The sequence below is a fragment of the Nicrophorus vespilloides genome, unplaced genomic scaffold (assembly GCF_001412225.1).
Source record: "Nicrophorus vespilloides isolate i.1.1-1 unplaced genomic scaffold, Nicve_v1.0, whole genome shotgun sequence".
In the NCBI taxonomy this organism is placed as follows: Eukaryota; Metazoa; Arthropoda; class Insecta; order Coleoptera; family Silphidae; genus Nicrophorus; species Nicrophorus vespilloides.
The window spans coordinates 493214-515531 of record NW_017100091.1 but is presented as its reverse complement, the minus strand read 5'-3'; the positions used below and the strand labels follow the sequence as shown (position 1 = coordinate 515531).

The 22318-nt window shown below is 38.7% G+C and overlaps 1 protein-coding gene across 1 annotated transcript in view; it reads left to right on the top strand.

Annotated features, from left to right (window-relative positions):
- The window catches only part of LOC108567595 (plexin A3), a 117387-nt gene that overhangs the window by 55899 nt on the left and 39170 nt on the right, over positions 1 to 22318 (top strand). Inside the window, exon 3 of the mRNA XM_017928149.1 lies at positions 6746 to 6928. Within this exon, the coding sequence (XP_017783638.1) occupies positions 6746 to 6928 (183 nt within the window). The remainder of the gene's footprint in view (positions 1 to 6745; positions 6929 to 22318) is intronic.

Sequence of the window (22318 nt, the reverse complement as noted above, 5' to 3'; positions counted from 1 at the left end):
GAGAAATACACAGCGCGGAATACAATTCAATTCTATTTGAATGGCTTTCGTAGCTCGTGGCGTCGCCACAAAAGTCCAAAGTTGCCTCACAGTACCAACCACCTCCCCCCCAACCCTTCAGCCAGTTGTAGTTCCGTCCTCTATTTTTCTCGTCGTTCATCCCTTTTCCTCCCGTGCTCAACGTTATGTATAGCTTTTTCCTCAATAAAAACCACTCTCAATATTGCAGTTTGAGTGGCGCATCTCGTATGCCCGATAATCCACGCCGGTGCAAAAATAAAAACAACAACAACATCCATTGTATTTTCAAAAGATGAATGGATTTACCTGTACAAAACAGCCGCAGCTAATAATACATCCATCCCATTACCGCAACGCCCACTTATATCCATTTTATTTCTCTCCTTCTCCATTTTCGTCCATCCGTTTGCATCCGATCATCAAACGAATACCTGGGGGAATACCTGTGAGATTTCAACCGCAAATCTGAAACTCGAACTAAATCATATCAAATAAATAATGCTCCAACAAAAAGGACACGATCCAGTGTTTTTTTTAACGCTGTAATTATTTTCAATTAAATTCATCTGTAGATTAATTTGCGGATAAAATAAGAAAAAAAAAAAGAATATACGAGTAGTTTCGTATTCAATTTAGTTTTAATATGATCATTAATTTTTTTTTAATACGATTTGTTATAAATTTAATTAAATTTTAGGTAATATACCCGACGCATCCACCAGTTTAACATACATAATACGTCGGGGTCCATATCGCAAGCCCGACAACCGAAATACCGTCTATCGAAATCCTGACAATATCGAAAATTTCTACAATAACATTTTTAAATTATTTTGGATCGTAGTCACCTTGTGCTACATTTTTATTTTTAATAACAATAAACTATTATTAATTTATTTGATTTTGTTGAAATATTCATAATAAACCTTAATATTATGAAATAATATCAAATACAATTAGATTATTAATTGTTGTTATTTATTATTAATAAAAATTTAAAAGCTCTGGGATAACTTAAAAAAGTTATTGAAGAAATTTTCGGTATAGTCGGGATTATTGGGAATTTAATATTGTCGGGATTTCGATACGTATTTGAGTTCTAAACAAATATATACATTAAGTAAATGGTAAATGAAAACACTCGCCATAATGTAAAAAAATACATTCCAGTATACACGAACTCGCGCTTTTATAATATACACATCTATATATATATATTTAGGTCTTATTTTTTTATTGCCTTGTGTTTCATTAAAGCGCATTTGAAAAATTGTTCACGTGTTATTCATTAATCGCGTGTGAAAAGCTTTCAATAATAAATAACTGAAAAAAAAATCTGTACAGGATACAAATAAAACGCGACCCGTGAAAGTGTACGTAATAAAAAAAAAATATATACACACACTACAAAGTATTAAAAATCAATATTGCATAATTAAAAAAAATATATATGTATGTAACGCACAAAATCCGATTTTGTTTAAATAAAATATATTGTACGAGTTTCATCAATGCGAATCAAGTTGCGTTTAATTGGATTTGCGCCACAAACCAAATTGATTGATACGTATGTGTTTCCTGAAAAAAAAAACAAATGAATGATATTTAAATTCTAAATAAAACTTTATTTAATTGCTTGCAAATTTACGAAAGTTTTGTTTTGTTTTATTTTTTTTTTTTTTAATAAAAATGTATTTATATATATATGATGATGATAGGCTTAAGTTCTTGTAGACTTTGGTGTAACAGGGCTTTGAGCGAGGAATTTCGGAGCTGAACATGCTACATGTCGAAAATCTCAATAAAGATTAAAGTTCATCGTAGCGGGGGAATCGCGACACAAACACGTAAGCACCACTTACGGTACGTTTACGTTCGCGAAGTTGCGTAAGCGTAAAGGAAGCAAATTGATTGGAAAATCGGCGCCGGTTGCGAGCGGTAGGCGACAGGATAAATCTACATATTAAACGTGTTAAAAAAAATGGAATAAAAAGTAGTATGGATATATCTATCCGTTGGACATCCGCCATAAGGTGCGTACTTCTAATGCAACAGTAGCAAAAAAAAAGTTGTAACCCTTGTATGATATAATGGCTTCAACTAATTAAATTGTAAATGTGAGAATAAAAATTTCAAATTCGCGAACGTTTAAGTATGAAATATTATTTTTATTGCAAATTGGAAAAAAAAAGAAGTAGCGTCGTAATTCGTGTGTATGTGGGGGGTGTAATTTTAAATTTTTAATGTCGAATAATAAAAGGAGCGTTTTTTTCTCTTTCTGATGGGGGAGAGTGGGATAGGTGGTGGCAGTATAAAACCACGGTTTTTACGGCGAAGGTTTCTGCATGCAAAGTTCCCCCTGAGCGCGAGGGCATAGGGATCGCTTTTCCGTGTATAACGTGTCAAGTGTAGTTTTTACTTAAATAAAATAAATATCTAGGGGTTGTGGACTCGTAAAGCAACTCCGGAGTTGATTTCGCTTCAGCCTTTTTACGATTTAATTAAAGCAAAAAATAAGAAGAAGTGAAGAAGAAGGGAGAGAGTTGAGAACAAAAGGAAAAAGAAATACGTGGGGCTTGTCTGGTTCTAATTTCTGGGGGGAGCACGTGTGTGACATTGGGCCGACTTTGGATAAACTCGGCTTTAATGTTGTGCGAAGACAATGCCGTAAAGTTTTCCAACTCCCTCGCGAAACTTCGCTTATGACGTGTATATATATATATATATATACGTAGGGAGAGGGAGACGCATCCCTATATTCATTCCATTATCAGCTATTTATATCACCCCCCCGAGGGGGTGGGAGTCCCGGCGATGCCAGGTAAAATCTTCCAACGTTTCCGACTGTGTCATGTTTGTGTAGACGCAAATAAACGTATAATTTGCCAGAGGACACAACACCGGCTCCCCCCTTCACCCTTAAGAAAATTCACGTAATTTATATAATCCCAGCCGGCGTTTTACCTCGGGTAAAAGTAATCTTCGTTCCTATTTCCCCGGCTGCACGGCCCGCACACATTTAGCATATTTTACTGTACCCCGTTGAACTATTTTCTCTTCGCAACAACGGTTCCACTACGTATAGTAGTAACATTCTAAAAATTTAGCACCTCCCTCAGCTATACACAACACCTACGCTCTTATCAATAATTCAGGTTTTGATTTTAGGGTGTAACGCAATAATTGGTGATTCAGATTCATGGGCTTTTGGGAAGGGTGGTGTACATAAATTTCGTTCCCGTGCGTAAGTTCGAGTCATTAACAGTTTCTCACATGGGTACCACCGGAGGGTGGGCGCCGTGAGTTATGATCTAATCACGCTCTAAGCTCTCCTCTCTCGGTGAGTCAGAGAGTGTTTCTCAGTATATCTGCAAATTAGCCTACAAATCAATTTTACGATGAAATAAAATCCGTTGCAGGAATTTCGTGCGGTAAATACGGCCATATCAGATGCAACATCACGGAATTCAGCCTTTACAACACGGCCAATTTGTCTTTATCGGTTCACCTTTGCTCTTCAGAATGCTAACGTGGCAAATGCTGCGGACGCAGGCATGCGCGTACATATAATGAATAATCCCCCGGCAAATTGCGATAATGATTAATTGGCTTTGCTGAAGAGGAATAATAATAATAAGAATGAACGAAGGAAAATCGAGAATGCGAATCGGATGCATGACGAATTCCACTTCCGCTTCCGGACATTGCGTTTAGTTTTGTTTCGTTTAACTTGATGTACGCGCATTATACCCTCCCTTTGAATGAGCGCTCTCGGATTCCGGACTCGGCAAATGAGAGCATTTGCAGAGATGGCAAAGCTCTTTTCTTCTATTTACTTTTTTTTAGTGGTGGTGGTGGTGGTTTTCGGTGATTTACGGTCGTACGGCGACATTCCTGCGGTGGGAATGGGTCAAATGCCACCTGGAGCTACCGCTTGGACCCTCATATATTTCACCGCCTCGGACAGTACTCATTAGGTTGGTCCTGATTAGTGCACGTTTGCATTACCCGACGATAAATAAAATGCTTGTTATGTCAACTCGCGTGAATTGCTTTTCGGAGCAACGCTTTCAAAGCAAATGCCGACAGAACTCTGTAAACGTACACCCATTGTGCCATAGGTTCATTGAGTTCAGAGCTAGTCAATATGTATGGAAATTAAGTAAACATTGCAACAGATGCCACTCCCGATCGCTGCTGGTGTTGCGGTTTCAGATCAATCGAAATTTGCACGCTGTGGACTTTAATTGTTAGACGTTGGACTACTCATTCAGGTTTTTCAAGTTCAAATTTTTGCGGTATCACTTTTGCACGTACGGATGTAAGCTTTCTTCTTCTTTTTTTTTTCTCCCGTCACATTCATCGTCCACATCGCTGTCCACAACTGTTTCGACTCTCACGGTCTCTCCCTCAACAACAACATCAGCTAGAAGAACAAAAATAAAAGATAAACAAGCTCAGCTCAGATAGATAGAGGGCAAGAGTGTTTTCCTGAATGTTATATGTGTATGAAAGAGAAAGAAAGAGAGAGCAATTTGCTTCTGGAGGATAGCAAAAGAAGAGCGAAGAGAAAAAGTAACATAAACGAAGGGAAGAGTGCTGTGGCAAGTTGCTAGATGTCCAGAATTCTGGGGTCCGTCGGGTGGACGGATTCTCACGCTCAATATCGCAATATTTTAATAGATTTGTGACTGCATCGGCACGACTCGTAATTACTCTTCTTCCCCTTGGGCGCCCACCGAAAGACACACACTCACATACAAACACATCTAAACATATATATATATATATAAATAAATACAAACACACAAACATTCGCAACAGCAGACAGTGTCGAGAAGCAACCCAGAGGTCATCGTAACTTCGTCCTGTTGCGAGTCCTGTCAAAACTTCAGCAATACTGGTATTTCCTTTGAATAATGAAAGACGCGCTCGATGCTCGCTCACTCGACCGTAATAATTATAAATACTCTCCAGCATCTCTCTCGCTCCATCTCGCCTCTACTCTCCAGTCGATGGCCTCTTCTCCTGTAGCATCACGATGGCCATATACACACTAGACCAACCACCGATGGCCGCGTTATGTAATTACGATTGCTTGCTCTCCCTGAGCGGCCGCCGACCGCGCGGAATCAAAGCCTTCTCCATACATACTAATTCGAAAAGAAATCGTTTTGTTTCTATTCCTCCTGCCATCCGAGCACACGATTGAACATCCCCGGTACCTGGAATCACAATGATAACATATATCTTCGATTCTTGGGATGGCGTAGCGCGGTTGGAACAGGTCTCGGAAGAAAAAAGATATAATGAAGAATCGTCACGTTCTCGGTATTGGAGTACTTCCTACGCGCGGGATTATACAATTGGATTAAGTGACTGCCACGCCATCAAACACGACAAATTGTCAGGAAATACATGCATGAAGTCGAGGATTCCAGATTGGCCGAACACGAAACCTCATCTTGCTCGAGCTAGTCTTGTCTTGAATATTAACGGTTCCGTGTGTAGGCAGTCTCCGGAGATGTCCCACGAGATTCATTTAAGAATTGAACCATCGCTGAAAAAGAGGAAACCACTTATGACATAATCACGCATTCTTGATATTTTACAACCGACCGGTATAAACTTGACTTGTTCCTGCGAAACCCACCCACTTCAAAAAATGAACTAGGACAGTAGATCCGTTCATTTAATACTCAATTTTAAAAAGTTAACAAATTATTTACAATTATATTTTACTTCCTTTCCTCAACTTCATATATTTTATATTGTATAATATAATTTATTTCGCAATTTTATTTATAAAAAAAAATCAATTAATTGATTGCGGGAGAGTTTCTAAAGTAATTTGGTATTTGAAATATGATTAAAAGCTTTTAGTAAACAAATAATAACGATTGAAAGGCTTTTAATATAACTTTTAATAGTATTTACCTGTGAGTGGTTTAGTTGGAAGGTGCAGTTGCCTTTATTAAATTGGAATAAGTTAGTTGCAATCTGAAATGTGTTTTGTAGTAAACGCAAGGTTGTCGCAACAGACATCTTTGCAATTATCTAAGTGAGTTTAAGAAACTGTGATTCCGTAGGAATAATATTAGTTTTCGTCATGTGTTTGTAGATGTAGCTTTTGTACCTGAAAGTTTTGATAATTAAACTAGTAGTGAAGCAGTTGGAAGAATCGCGTGGCGCCGAGTTGCACAACTAATTACTTAATTAATGCCCGTTTTGCTGGCAAAGTCGAATTCGCGGCGACGTATTGTAAAAGTAAATAGAGGTGGATCGAAGATGGCTTCCGCCGTGTTTGCGTTTTTGATGTGGGATTTGACGTTCCGATGAGATGTTGGTTATGATAATTAGGTGGAACCGGCGTCGACTGGTGCAGGATGAGGCGGGGTGGAGGAAGAGGAAAGACGTGGATGAATAATGCAATGCGTTCATGCATAGGGAATGCACGTGAGGTCGGGCCTTAATTTTCCAGGAAGGTGTCGGCTGAAGGTGGAAGCCAATATTATTTAAGTGCGGGTGAATCTTTAAACAAGTAGCAGCCCTTCCTGAAACTTGAACAGGGAAGAAGAAGACAAAAAAAAAAGCCTATTTATTTTTTGTCCTTCCACTCTTGGTTTTTTTTTTGTCTCGCTTGGGCCAAGTGTCAGATGTTCATATGTCGTGTATCCACTAGGGCATTTGTTCCTGAACTGACGTTCTCTGTGTTTGTTTTCAGAAACTGCAATCCATCGGAGAGGATTTCTGCGGGTTGGATGTGAACACGCCTTTGGGAGGAGAGCAACCCGTCTATGCGAAACCCGTGCTGTTGTTCAACACGAGACTGACGGCTGTCGCTGCGACCTCCACGGGCGACTTTACAGTCGTCTTCTTGGGCACCGCCACGGGACATCTCAAGAAGGTTAGTTGCACTTTGTATTCCCTTAACGACCCTCCCGTGATGCTGCCGTCTAACCGTTTCCTACCCCCTACTCCTATTCCTCTTCATCCTACACCCTCTAACCATCCACTCCCCAACTTCGTTCCAGTTCACCAATACTTTTGGAAATTGCTCCGCAGTCATGACAAATTGATCTAGTTCGGGGCTGTTTATGAAAGTATGTTGCGAACGGGTGTTGGCTGCTGCCTCCGCCGCATCCCGTCCCCATCAATCAGTTAGCTATGACAGCCGGATTAACTTACCAGTTTCTGTTCACTAAAACAATTCTAATGTCTATACAAATCCCGTCAATTACCTTCAAATAACCTATCTCTTATTATAAACAATAAATATACTTTGTGCCACCTGTCTGTGTGTCTTTTGATATTGCAATGGAGGAGTTATTAAAATCTGCAACAGAGTCGCTATACTTTACGAGGAGGTCGCTCCTCTTTTATGAAGCCTGCCCCCACAGAAATGTAAATACACACAGCGACGGCGACATCCAATTGCTGGGAATCCAGAAATGGCATTATTTATTTGCCGCCACTAGAAAAATCTATACTCGAACACATAAACCTACGTTTTATTAGCTCAGCCTCGTGAACAAAGTAAACTCAGGTACAGTCTAACACCTCACGTTCCTATTTCGCAGTTTCATTTATATCGGTGCACTTTGAGAAGGGTGTATCCATGAAGATTCGGAATGTTGCCAATATATAAATGAAATAGTGTCGACAGGATTGTCCCGCGGGGCTCCACTCTCGCAACGACTCGAAGCGATTAGTGGAGATGCGGATAATTAAAATGGGGGGATTGTTTACTATTGGGGGGAGGTTTCTCTCTTTCCTATATATCGCTAATGAAATCGATGCAATCGGAAATAGAGAACACATAGCCCGATGGCGACGTTTTTTTTTCCCTGTTGCTCCTCTTGATGCAACCTCTAATCAGACTTCTCGAAATCAAGCTCTTATTATCCGTATAACTGGAATATGTATATTTAAAGACGGTCTTTACCTCGTAAATATGTATGTTTGATGTTGATCTCCTCCGTACCGCTCATAGGAATAAATATCTTATTCAATTTTTATGCTCCCATTCGTTTATACAACTCCAAAATAGCATTCCATCGTTCGCCGCTTTTCGCAATCTTCAATTGTATTTTACTGCGCTCCCCTTAAACGTTTCCCTCAAGAAGCGGATGAAGAAAAGAAAAAAGTATATATGAAAGGAGAAAACCGAACGAGAGGATCTTTCTCTCCTCAATAAAAGAAGTGATTTTCTTCCGACCACTTTCTATACTTTTCCACAAAGCAATACATCATCCGTTTTGTGATCATTCCTCTAAAAAAAAAATATATATAATAATAATAATTCTCAGTAATACCAGCAGACTTTTGATCTTCGCCTTCATCTGCACCGCTGTATATTATAGCTATTAATGCATTAATGCATGCTATTTTACCGAGCGTACGGACAAAGTATCAGACTTTCCTTTAATGAAAATACAAGGATATAATGTATTACTTTTCGAGGCCTTTCTAGAGCGCATGGTTAATGATTCTTAATGAGATTGTGTTATAAGCTGCGGACTCCATTATGGCCCGTTCTTAGGCCGCTCTCTATTATGATTATTCTATTTATAAATAGAGAAACTGCTTGCTGCATACTGCATTATGTTATTACGTTTAAGCGATGCAGACCTATTCATCTCATCTCTTGCTGGACGACTATTTGGGTTAAGCTAAGCCACTATTGTCTTCCTAACTTTCAATTCGATCATATACTCCATTGTGATCCACAATTCAAGCAAGCATTACATATTTCCTACAAATATTGCAAATTATCAATTAAAAATATGATGCATAAAACTTATTTCTTCTTAGATCATTATTAATTTCAATAATTCGAGCAGATATGAAGAGAGTATCTTTCATCGGATCAAAGAGTTCTTCGTCTGCTGCTTCTCTTTTATATCTTTTGTCTTGCGTTTCCGATTTGCGCTTGATTGAATAGCGTATGGAAAGTAAATAAAATATTCGCAATTAAGAGACGGAGGCATTGTTTCGAAAAGTCTTTGATTAGAGGGTTGCGAAAAGTTTTTCGAGACCGGATGCGAAGGGCGGCGGCTCCGCAAAAATAAAACAACAAAAAACGCATCTCTTGTAAGAAAGAACAAGACTGCGGGTTTTAAAAAAATTCTTTGGATATTTACTGAGAAGAGCAAGAGGGAAAAAGCAAAATCAGTGTTTGAACATCGCGAGCCGCGTCTAGACACCATCATCAAACCCCCATCCCCGACCGCGTTATGTAACATCATCTAATTGTGCTCACACTCGCCTACGGACATTCGGATGGATGCGAATTGAGAGATAGAGAGAGAGAAAGAGAGAGGATTGATCAATTCATTTTATTGTTTGATTGTAATTTATTAGACGCGAGCCGTCTGTCCTCGTTTATTGAAATGACGGCACATCCGGTCTGGATGGCCACGTCGACGGTAACGGAGGCGGCTGTGACCTGTGATTCAAAGTAATTTCGCAGAGACAAGAAAATTGCTAAACAATTTGCAATTAATTCGGGTGGGGCAGGTTGTCGCGGGGGGTGTCTAAAAACGGCAATAACTTTAAAACGCTAAATCACGTAGGAAAGGGTAATTCCGAGCGAATGGTACAGTTAATTAGGGGGAGAAGCATCGCGCCTTCGCTTCAGAAGCATACCACCCCTAGGCTAAATTCAATTTAACGATTGGAATTAGTCGGATCGTATATACGCCGAGGATTATTGTTATCGACATACCTAAAACGCTCTTTCCTTATCCCATCGTTTTGTCCCTTCCACCATTTCTTCTTGTCCGGAGAGTAAACATCTGGCAAATAGCTTTCGACTACAGAAAATCTCATGCAAAGTGTTATTGAACTTATCCTATTTGTCAATTGAATGCTTTAGCAATAATAGTATAGTTAGCTCAAGAAATATCAAACGATCAATTCTAAATAGAATAAGTTTAAGTAAAAATATATTGACAGAAACAACAACTTGAGAATAATTTGACGTGAATTGTGATTTGTATAGAAATGGGGATTGAGAATTTGAATGAATGTAAAGTTGAATTTTGATAACAAAGCTATTGTAAAGCAGAAATACGAAAACATAGCTGTGTGTGGGGAGAGTAAACTGTTGCGATGAAACGACGATCAATTAAAATTATTAACGGACAATGAAAAAGGGATTATTAATAATGGAAGCTGGTGGGTGTAATGGAATATGGGCCGTGATTTTGATTGAAGTCGCTTGATTCCGCGTCGAAACAATGGATTTGCGGGTTCCGCGGCGTGCATTTCAAGTGTAAATGATAATTGGTAATCGTTTCCATGCTGAAAATTAATAGGTTACATACAACGCACATTCGGATTTATTAGCAACATATATATTTATATATCTGTATGTGTTTATGTGTATGTATATATATATATATAGAAATCTATATATGTATGAAGGTATGCATTACAACGAATTCGGTGATTTAATTGGTGGCCCGGAAGGGTAATAATCAATGATGATTAGGGATGCGTGGGCGTGATTAATCGCGGAATCTAAACGGGCGTTTCGGACGCCGCGGCGGATCCGCGCCACCTAAATCACAGCCGCCTCGCATAAATATGTTTACATGGATTCGGTGTAACGGTAACGGCAACAACGGGAAACAAACCGAAAAGACACAAAACGAAAAACAACCCCATCCGCCGTCCACATTTGCACCGTGCAAATCATAATTTATATTTGCGAATGTTTTACAAACGTGCGCATCTATTACACAATATATACACACATACACACAAACGCACGCACGCACACCGTGTGCACTTCATAAATTTGTAGGCATTTTTATGTGCGCTCTTCTCTCGTTATATATACATATATTTTTTTTTTTTGTACATTTTGCTGTTTTGTTTTTATTTTTCGGTCTGCGCCCATTTATTTTTATATCCGCCTCCCTTAATATATATATATGTATGTTTTTTTTTTCTCGCGGGCTGGAGGGGTGGTGTTAGGCTTCTGGGGGGTGGATGAGGGCTGGCACACGGGACGGAACGAAAAATCGTTAATGCGAAGTGGATTGCGTAAGCCCGACGCGCGGCCAGAGTGAAAATAATGTTTTCCCATTTCGCAATTGTTGACACGGTTGCTCCGAAAAAGGCAAACACCTCCGTCGGAACAGGTTTTAATTAATCCTAGGTTATTTATTACATTCATATATACATATATAAACAAGAAACGCTACTTTACCATATTAAAATATAAACGTACTTTCCTCGCAAACATCCGCAATAATCTTAAATTACTGAAATTAGATCTACTATACTCTTATTATAATCCTTTATAGTTTACACTATTAATGATCATTTTCTCTAGATTGTTGTATTTTACTCATTGAAAATTTCAATTTACAAAATAATAAATTCATAGGACAAATTATCTTAAAGGTTAAACATTTCTTTAAATAAATGATAATTATTTATGATTTTTTTTATATTAATTAGGATTGAATGAAATAACATTTGATTTATATAAGTATAAAGGGATTTTGATGTGTTTTGGAAATTGTGATTATTATAGAGGTATGAATGTGTATAATTTTTGTTTTCCTTTATACTTTTGTGTTCGTTTCACAACGGGGCGCAGGGCACGTATGAGAGTTACGGGTAATAATTCTTTATGGGCGATTTAATCTTATCAACGTGCGCAGGCTTTCGTTCGTCCGAAAAAAAAAGAAGGGCGAAGGGCAAAAAATGAATGTAACAAAATGGCTGATTTTTTTGTTGTTGATGGAATGAGTGTAATTAATAAGAACGTATCGAGAGGGAACCGATTAAGTTGGTGGTTGATGTCGATGAAGATGTGGGAGTGGCAGAGGAGAAGTATCACTTGGTATGTGTATGTGCAGGGCGCGCGGAAAGCGAACAATATGAGTATTTCAACATCCAGTACACGTAGACCGTAGGAAGTATAAAAGACAAGGAAAGGGTGTGAATAATGTAAGAATATATTTCGAAATGGCCCAGCAAAATGGGTAGCGAATCTAAATTGTACGTTTTTACTGTTCCCCAAGTCAGTCCACCCGACCCAAGTCGACCCCTCTTTCACCGTGAGGAGGGAATGGTTCGAATGGAAGGATCGAGGGGAGGAGGAGGAGATGGCGATGGTGTATCTTGATATCCACCCAGAAACGAAGCTAACAAGCTAAGCTCTCTAGCATCGAGCAACGGTTTCGTAATCGTCGATGGCCGCATCCGCGAATTCCAGACAATAGGTCATCTCCATAACTCTTGAACGCCTAGAATACGTGACGGACGAATGACCTCGCATTAGAAAGTGATAGACCTCGGCGAAGCGGAGCACTTATCGCCATCCTCCCATGCTACCGCATCCATTCTTCCTCGCAAGAAGAACGAAACAGAAACCGCAAAACACGTAACACCTTCTTCCTAATCGGGAATTACACGAGAAACGAAATCAATCGCCTCGACGAGACGAGACGAGTCCAGGAATCAACGAGCCAAGTCGTTAGCGTCGCCTCTTTAGTACATTGAAAACGCAATTTGCGCCACATGATCCTTGATCAAAGCAAATTCATGTATGTACATATGTATACTCTGAACACACACAGTAAGAACGATCAATTCAATGTATAAATCATTAGACCCAATTAATACACATAATCATATTACCGAACACTTTGATTTTGCGTAAATTCTCAAATCATTAATATCGCAGATGTATTCAATGCATTGCTTCTCAATCAAAGACACGAAAGTAGTGAATCATTACTTTCTAAATTACATCGACTAATTTAAACTACTCACCCAATTGTCTTGATAAAGTGTTAGTACGTTTCTATTCTAAAGGATAACCACTTTTGCAGTGAAAACTGTTATTGATTATCGAATCGAGATGATAAAGTACACCTTGGTTACACCAGATAGCATAAACAGGGCCGAGCATAGTAGAGATAGTACTTTATGCTGAATGGGCTGTAACCACGAAGTGTTTTATTTTTGAAATTATCTCCGTCCATAATTCACGTTGCGTCCTTTTGTCCACGCGTGAAATATTATCGCGTTTTAATGCGGTCTTCTTCATTTCCAAAATCCCCGACAATTGCCTTCCCGCCCCTCGCGACGCTCTATTTATTTGCGCAAACAGAACGAAACCTCCCGCCTTTATTAATTAAATATATTATCCGCTCCTCCCTCGGAAAGTTCTTTCAAATACCCCTGGCTTTCATCCGCACGAACCAATCAAATTTAATTAAACATGTTCTCTTTTGTTCCTTCTTTATTTTGTCGGTATTTCTACTACCTCTCTTTTTCTTCTCCTCTCCTGAAGATTCGTTATAGATTCTCAAGTATGATCGAGGCGTTTCTCTCTAATGCGTACATCCTGTTCGAATCGAGGTTGGCGTCTCGTTTCCTCCTCGTGCGTGGCATTAACCGAAATCAATAAAGCGACCAATAAGATAGTAATGCCTCTTCGACACTAATAACAACAGGCATAATCATAATTGAATATTCGCGCAGAGCGAGTTGTCAGGTTCAATTAAATATAGTCCTGCTATGCAAATCAGCGATAAAAGCTGTATAAAATAACGAAAAGAAAATAATCCTGATTATTAGTTTCCTACTTTTATATAAAATTTTTAATGATTTTACTCAGTTAATAATGTTTTTTTTTTTGTTTGCTATCTCGTGTTTCATTAAATAAGATAGAAACTTTTTGAAATGAGAAATCTTACAATGCATTTTCTGAGCTGACAATAAAAAGAAATCGTTCAAGTAAAAATGTTTTCCAAGTAATCAGCTTAACGACAAACCTGGGAAAAAGGGGGGTAAAACTTTTTTGTTTTTTTTTGTTTCGTTTTATTATTCAATGTAATATAAAATATGTAGCTAAATGGAAAAAAAAATTAAAATTGAAATGAAAAGAAGAAGAAAAATTAAAAGTGTGCAATCTCCGGGAAACTATCTCACAGCGATGATTGATGTTAATTATTTACAAATGAAAGTAGTTTCAACAGCTTGTAAGAAATTAGAGATACAAAACGCAATGAAAAGCGAGTCCGTTTCCCACATGATATTATATGGTATAATTCATATCCGCGTGTGAAACAGTTTATAAAGTACAAAGGGAAACATTATTATATTACTTGTTAAGCGCACTGGCAAAAGCGTGGACGTTTTCAAACAATATTTCAATTAAGTGTGGGATGTGTATAAAGAGCACACGTCGGAAAATCGTTGTTTACACATAACATGAATTCATATAAAATAATTAACGAGTTTTCTTTGTGGTAGAAAAACTTATTTTTAGAAATTTAATTTTAGAAGAATCTCGATGAAAATTCAACAAAATTAATCAATAATATTTTTATTTGCGACTCGTAAAACTAAGTTAAGAAACCTCCATGTGAGGAGCATTAAATACTGAGATATGGTAGGAAATGAAACACGTTACAATGATTTATGTGAAATGTTAATACAATAAAGAACGCACTGGGGAATTGAATTCTTAAAATAGGAATTGCCTACATGCAAAGTTCCGGACTTGCTATTTTTTTTTATACCACACTTCCTCTTGGCTTCATTCCTTAATATACGACCCAAAGGAGAGCAAAAAGTTGAAATGAAAAACGTATCCATCAATCAGCGTAAATTTTGGAAATTTCTTCTATGAATCAGGGTTGTTATTATTATATAACTTGAAACCATACCATATTTTTATTTAGATGATTAATGGGGGGATTTAATTTTGTAATCGAAATTGGATGAAGGTTAATATTCAGTGGAGTTTATAATAGCAAGGCGGATTTTCGGGGAAAGGCTGTAATAAGATTGTCGGAGTAATTAAGTGAATGCATGTTTACTTATTTGATGTCATAATCCTATGGGTGTGTGTGTCTATATCTATGTGTGCGGGGGCGGCTTTTGTGCGGCGCGCAGCCATCGGCGGAGCACTAAGGAGGTAATTAGAGAACTATAATAGGTGAAATTTCAATGAACAGTTGTACAAACAGATACGAAGTGAAATGCAAACATAATAACATTATTACAATTATATGAAAATGACACCTTTGTTGCATTAGTAACTGGCGGCGTTGTATAGACTTCCGCCCCCGGCTCGAATAGCTTCCGGTGGCGGAGGCGGCTGCGGCTCACGGCCTCTCTCTTTCTCCGCCGCCATTAGATAAATCTACTGAAACCGCGTTTCGCTCCTTAAGCCTTCCTGAACCGTTCAAAAAGACCGCGCCGATAAGCGCGCCCCCTGCCGCCGCCTCTTCACATTTTTTTTTTGTTGCTTCTTCTTCCAAAACTCAATTTACGCCGCCCCCGACGCCGTAATAGAAAACTTGATAAAATGTAGATCGGACGTCGAACCAAATTTCATTAACGTTCACCGAGAGATAAAGTGTGTTAATTATCTTTTTTACCATCGCATTCTATATATATTTTTTGCTCTTCTCCCTTTCACGTACTAGACTACGCAGCCCTATCTCCACCCTCGTAAATGTATTACAGCACTTTTGCATCAATCACATTACGCCGTCAAATATAAATTCAAATTGCGATTGTTCGAGAATTTTCCGGAGACGGCGCCGTCCCTTTTAATTAAAACAATTAGGGGTGGATGCAAAGGTGTAATTTTGTTGTTGAATTGCGGTCGCGCCGGGTGGGTATAATGAGGCGAATTTAAATAGACGGGCTTGCGGCTTCTTCGGCCGCAATCAGCTTAAGGGTGGAGGAGGGCCCTGCGCGTTATTAGCCTAGCCTCCCCGACGTCCATGGGCTATGAGCCAATGAACCTCTCCCGAAATGCCACCTTAACAAGGCCAGATATCAGGGAATTCAATGGAGCGCGTGCTCGAAAAATGAACACCCCCCGTCCCGTCGAGGGCGTTGTGTGGGTGCAGGTTGGAGGGTTCCTTCCATCCCTCCGCAAACAATGTCACATTAATCGAAACAAAGTAATATCGATGGGCCCAGGAACACCTAACAGAATGTTCGCCCCTCAAGTTTCGACCCATGCTATTACACCACCAGGACTCCTCTTCATTCTTCCTCCTCGCTTTTTAAAAACAACTGTCGACTTAAATGAACTCCGCACGGCACGCCATCATCCCCCTCGCAGAATGTATACACACACCCTCCAAATCCAATATTAAATCTAATCCGAGGCCAAACAAACTCCCTTAACTAGAGGGAACACTCCATAGACGCACTTACCAAACTTCATCTTGTAAAGCTTTTAGTGAGCGCAACAAGGAAATCGCTCATTGCCATTTACCGACGAGACAAAAACTGGGTATCCACGATAAGCCTCAACCTATTCCGAAGATTTGCTAAGCTTCGGAGAATCTCCAAATACATTCATTTAGCTTTATTATCAATCACATTACTTTTTTGTTTTCATTGAAAAATTGAGGGTAATTTGCTGCATTAAAAAAAATATATGTGAAACTATTTAGTTGAATTGTTTTAAGTATTTAAGATATTTTTTTTTAGAATAATATTTAGGGGTGAATTGTGGAACAGAAATATTCCAATTATAATTAGGAGTGTTGCCAAAGCGAAAAAAGAAAAAGAAAGAGGAAGCGGAATAAATAAACCGAAGGGCGAGTAAAACCGGACATTTGATAAATGTAATTGCAAAAAGTGGTGTGCCACCTAAAGCGGGTGAAATCTAAAAGCTTATCGCGCTTTTATGCCCTGGCTCTCTCTATCTTTGTAGGCATTCCTTTTTTTTTTATCGTGCGGCATAATTTCTGTTTAGATCACAGTTGGGCAGAAGCCAAAATGACGGTAATAAAGAGAGAAGCAAGAGAGAGATGAAGGGAGGAAAAGAAAGAAATGAAGGGCAAAAAAAATTGGACTTCGTGAGTGGTTCCTCTCCTCTCCTGATGAGAGCAAACACAATCCATTCAGTCACTCGCTGCGAAATTGGTCCGCGAGCGTAGATTTATTGCGTTCAAGCTGACTGATCGACCTATAATATAAATCAGCTCTTTCGGTCCATGAGAACAAAAGTTCTTCGCGCTAAAATCTCACAGGCACCTGTAATTACCCCCCATATATTTTCATTTTCGTTGCCTGCCGCGATTCCTGCCGTCTGTACTCCTTCCATTTCCTCCTCCTCCTCCATCACTTCTTCGTATTCTTTTTTTTTTTCATTTCTTCTCTTCACCACCATTTATATATTTTGTAGCCCTCCCACGCACACACGAAATTGCGTAACGAAATTTCTTAATTCGATTTTCCGGGGCGGCGGCTGCGTCGGCGGGGGGAAACATTATTAAAACAAATTTGACGGCTTTCGTGGAGAGTTCTGCTGTTTCGTTCAGGTTGTGTATATATACATTTTTTTTTTTTGGTTCCTCGCCGCCCCCAGCGTGTGTGTGTATTTCGTTTCGTTGTTTTCGGTTCCCCATTTCAAGCGGTGATCAATTTCAATCTTTGACAAGACAATTTCATTACTCTGCTAACAAATGGCCGGGCAACGGGAACGAAACCCGGGAAAAATAGATAGATATATATAGAGAGAGAGAGAGAGATGTACGTATTGTGAAAATGAAATAAAGAGAGTATTATAAATAATAATTCGCCGGTTTTCACAGTGAGGGCGGGGGTGGCGCGCACTGTAATTAAGATTGATGGCGGTCGAGGGCCAAGGGTCCTCTTGACGGGGCTGCGTCTATTTTGTTGCTTTTTAAAAAGGGACATCAAGTATTAAGAGGAATCTCTCTTCGTAGAGGCATAACTATATCGAACCTCTGGGGCCCTCATCTGTAGTACGAAAAATATTTATGGCACCGAGGGGACCACCCGCCCCCAGTCAAGATATTAAATTCTATATTGAAACGGTCGCATTTGTCTCCTCTTCTAGAGAATAGGGGATGAAGAAAAGCTTCCTAATTAAAATAACGAAAATGTTACAATATTGCACGCATACATATTTACAAACAAAAAAAATAATAATAATGCGCACAGCGAATTAATGCTAGGGGTGGTGGCTTGTAATTTCGTGTTTTTACTGCCGGACGAGATGTCGCGCTTTTTAATGGGCTTTCAAAACTTTATGACTCATTTTGTTGTTGTTCTTTGCTACGACGATTAAATGATTCAAATTAGGCTTCCCTTTATTTTTTTTTTACCCGTCTCCACCGAAAATAAAAACCGAGGCAAATAGAAAGAAAACTATCCTCAGGACATGTAACTGACGCACATTTGGGTCGGCCGCGCGCTTGAACCGCCCAGAATACAAACGTCGTAAAAGCAGGGACTAAAAGGGAGGACGTGGAAGAGCGGAAGGGAAGAAGAAGAAGAAAAAAAAGGGCTAATAGGCACCCAGAATTTCTAGTGTTTCTCAAAGTGCACGGGGACGCAAATCATAAGGGAACGTGATACGGAGCCAAGCGTTATTACTTTTCTGCTACACGCGCCCTAACATAAAGCGACATAAAGAAACGTGGCGGAGGGAAGGAATGGAAAGGAAAGGTAACAATGAAGACGGGGAAAAAAGTAGAAGATTTTAGTGCCTTCCACTGTACTTTTGTTGTTCATCACACTAAAACAAAACTGAAAATAACTACAACTTAAATGGAAACAGCGTCTAACTTTTTAATAAGATCTCATTAAAAAGTTATTACAATGCATGTAACAAATTATCAAATATAAATTTATTAAAATATTTTATCTTTACTTTTAACAAAATTGGAGGAATAAAAATATGAAATTTTGCAATAAAACAAATATTCAATATTTGAGGAAGTATAATTATCAAAATGGAATCGAAACTAAAAGAGCGAAGAGAAAAAATATAAAAGAGAACGAACGAATGAATAAATAAAACAATGTGAAAGTGGGTGGATGCGTGAAAGAGGGAGCAAATTGCAATCTATTTTTAGTGCTGCCGGGGCGGCGACACGTTACGTAATAATTTTTATGTGGAACGAAAAATATATAAAAAAAAACACATGCATACAGGGAGAAGAGACATAAGCGTGTTCGCGTCGGCGAATGCAAATATAAAGAGGATTCCTGGGAGATATACGATCCGGTGCGAAGGATCATGAAAGGACTTTGCAATTTCATTCTAATTAAAATAACAGCCGTCGCGTTAAAATTAATACCGTAATTAACCGTGAAACAGGACGGGAAAGAAGATATAGAAATAGTATTTCCAGTACTATTTGTATCTGAATTTTGATATGCGACAGATGTCGCTGCAGTAATTAATAAACAATACGTCAAGCGATGCGTACACTTTTTTTATCCTTTCAATCGTTTCTTAATTCTATTCATCGAAGACGTTGCGAAGATGAAAGAAAAGAAAACTAATTATTTCGTTCTTTGTTGAATTAATCAACAACTTCCATTAATTACTTAATTAGTTACTGCTTTTCATTCATCCTTGAATCGGTTTTTAACTTCAATAACATTTTTTGTTATGATTCTACAATTAATATCGAAATAAATCCAATATTTTCAACTATAAAAAAAACTGTGATTATTGCAATATTCATATTGAAATTGAAAAAAATTCTAACTATTAGTAATAAAAAAAATTTATAATATTTTCTTAAGAATTTTAATTGGAATTTTATATGTTGATTGTTAGATTTGCTGAACCCGAAATTGGGTGAAATGTGAACAAGGATTTGGGTATGCGATGTGCCAGAAGCGTCATTTCGAGCATGAAATATGGTAATTGCCTGTTCTCGGGATCCGATGAGGCCGTGTTTTGGGACGTACGACTGCCGGACTGGATTTTTAATCGGTTTATGGCATTTCACATTTGTATTTCAATACTAATTAATGGGCGATTTGCAATTTTAAACCGAAGCGCTTAAATCGCTGCATTTACCGACTGACTACATAAGTTAATTATGACACCTCTGTTCGATTCATTTCCATACAATTAATTTCCAATTGAATCAATTTTCGTTTCTCACTGTTTTATCCACGTTTATTATTATTTTTATTTTGTTTACAATTCTTTTTTGCGTTGCGTAATTTGATTTATAGCGTTTGAACGACGAGATAAATACGGAACATTCCGAGTGGGCACATGAATATGTTATATAACAATATGAATGGTTACGACCGCGGCTGGCGATGTTTGCTCGGATGGTTATTAATGAATTGCATGTGGAGAAGTTCGCCTACTCGGATATTAGTATTGTTATTAATTGTGGCCTAAGCTGTGTACCTAAGATGCGTTGCATCCTCCAGGATGGATGGATATGGATGGATGGATCAGCTGCATCGAGTTTTCCACTCGGAATGATCCGAGATCTTGATTGTAGAACCACCGCGTCTGATTCATATCATTAACAGTCTGGTACACATTTGTTATTAAATTCGCTCCTCTTCTCATCCATTCTAATTTCCCAAGGTTTCCACCATCGGACGAATCCAGGTCCTGGCGCAGCGAAGATATTCCTCTTCGCATATATATATTTTTTTCCTTGTTGTTCACTTTCTCCACTACCGTTTTAGCAATGGTGGGAAAAAAGCTTTACCGGCGTTAGTATATGCACGAATTACATTTCCCTTTGATGTCTGTTTATTTTCGGAGCGTGCGAGACCTTTTTTTTTACACACACGAGGAAAACGTAGGGAGAACATATTTATATAAACAAAGCAGCGAAAAACAAAAAAAGAATCGAGAAATAACACGAGTGAGCGACATTCATTCTGTTCTTTGCGCATTTCCCAGCCGCGAATTAAACAACAGCGCGAAAAGGGGAAAACTTTCCGGTTACAAAAATTGTATTCATCCCACACGGAGTGTACATAATTCCAATTAATTTAACTTACGCCAATGTGTTTTTTTGTTGTTGTTTTCGTTACACCTGGCAAATGTAGTTCGAACCAATCATACAAATATGGATTGGATTGGATTTTCCGAATATCTCATAACCAATTTTGTAGGATAATACAGGATTAGGAAGTTTAGTTCATTTCAGAACAGCGGAAAAAGCTCAGATGGAATAGTAATGTTGAAATTGGTATTTCATTATTAAAAGAAAGTTGCTTTGTAAACCGTAAAATTTAATACAAGACATAATTAATTTAAAAAAAAAATAATTAAGCAATTAATTTACTCGTTTATTTAAAAGAATAACTTTATAATGGAGTTGAGTAAATAAATGGAATTGTGGGAATAAAGGATTATGTAAGTTTAGTTTAGCGAATCTGTCTCAACTGGAAAATAAACTGCAGCGTATAAAAAAGTTGAGGGAATCGCTCATCCTTGAAGTTTCCTTTAAATATATGTGTTTCGGTATGACTAGTATTAGTTCGTATTTTTCGTTGTATGAGAAATGTAGTTGAGTCTGCTGCCCCCCAGGAATCTGAAGAAATGTCGCGTGGGATGGAAAGACCGAAGGCAAAGTTATATACCCGAAGAGCAGAGCTCGCAGGAGTATTTATTTCATTAAACGAATGTTGTCGTTCGGCTGCAGTTATTTCCTTTACTTTGTCACCCTCCTTGCGGGATCTCACCTTCAGTTGGGGGTGCGCTTTGAGACATTAATCAGAAGGGAAAGGTGGTGCCGGAGAAAGAAGATAGAGCGAGACAAAAAAAAAAGAAGAATTGGTGGAATCAGTCAGTGATTAGATGGGTTTTTAATACGCAGAAGGGCGGTCGATCATTGGTGGAAAGGGGACGGCGGTGGCACATTTCATTTTACTGCAGATAGAAGTCGTGTTGTCGAAATAGGATGCGCCGATGGAGAGAGGGTAGTAATGAAAGTTTCATGAGTAATTCCGAACTTGAAAATGACGAAGCGTTCCGGAAGGGGGTGGCGGCGGGTGTTAGCCCTTCCTTTTCTGGCAGCAGCTGAAATAGTTCCGTTGACACTTATTCCCGCAAATAAATTATGCACACTTTCTTCTTCAGTTCGGTTTCTGTTTCGAGCGACCAACCCTTTTCCCGTCAGTTTTGCATTTGTTTTGCGCCACGAAGGACACAACACCTCCCTCTCGCAAAACCCCGGTAAAGCTAAAGCCACCCCGACGGTCGGGATAAGCTCGCGCGGAGAGGGGTGGGCTGGTCAGGACTACTGACCGCACAAATTACCGGCCATATCTCGCGAGCCTGAAAAAGCCTGATATTGCAACTAAACATACACGTGTTTCACATCAATTATTTTATATATCGCTCGTAAAATGGCCGTGTTTCCCGTTTTAATGGGCCCTTTGCTATATACCCGCTCTCGTACATGCTTTGCACTGTATAAAATGGACGATGGACGTCACTAAACGACGATACATTTCACCGGGACGTAATTCATTTTTGTGTGTGTATGTG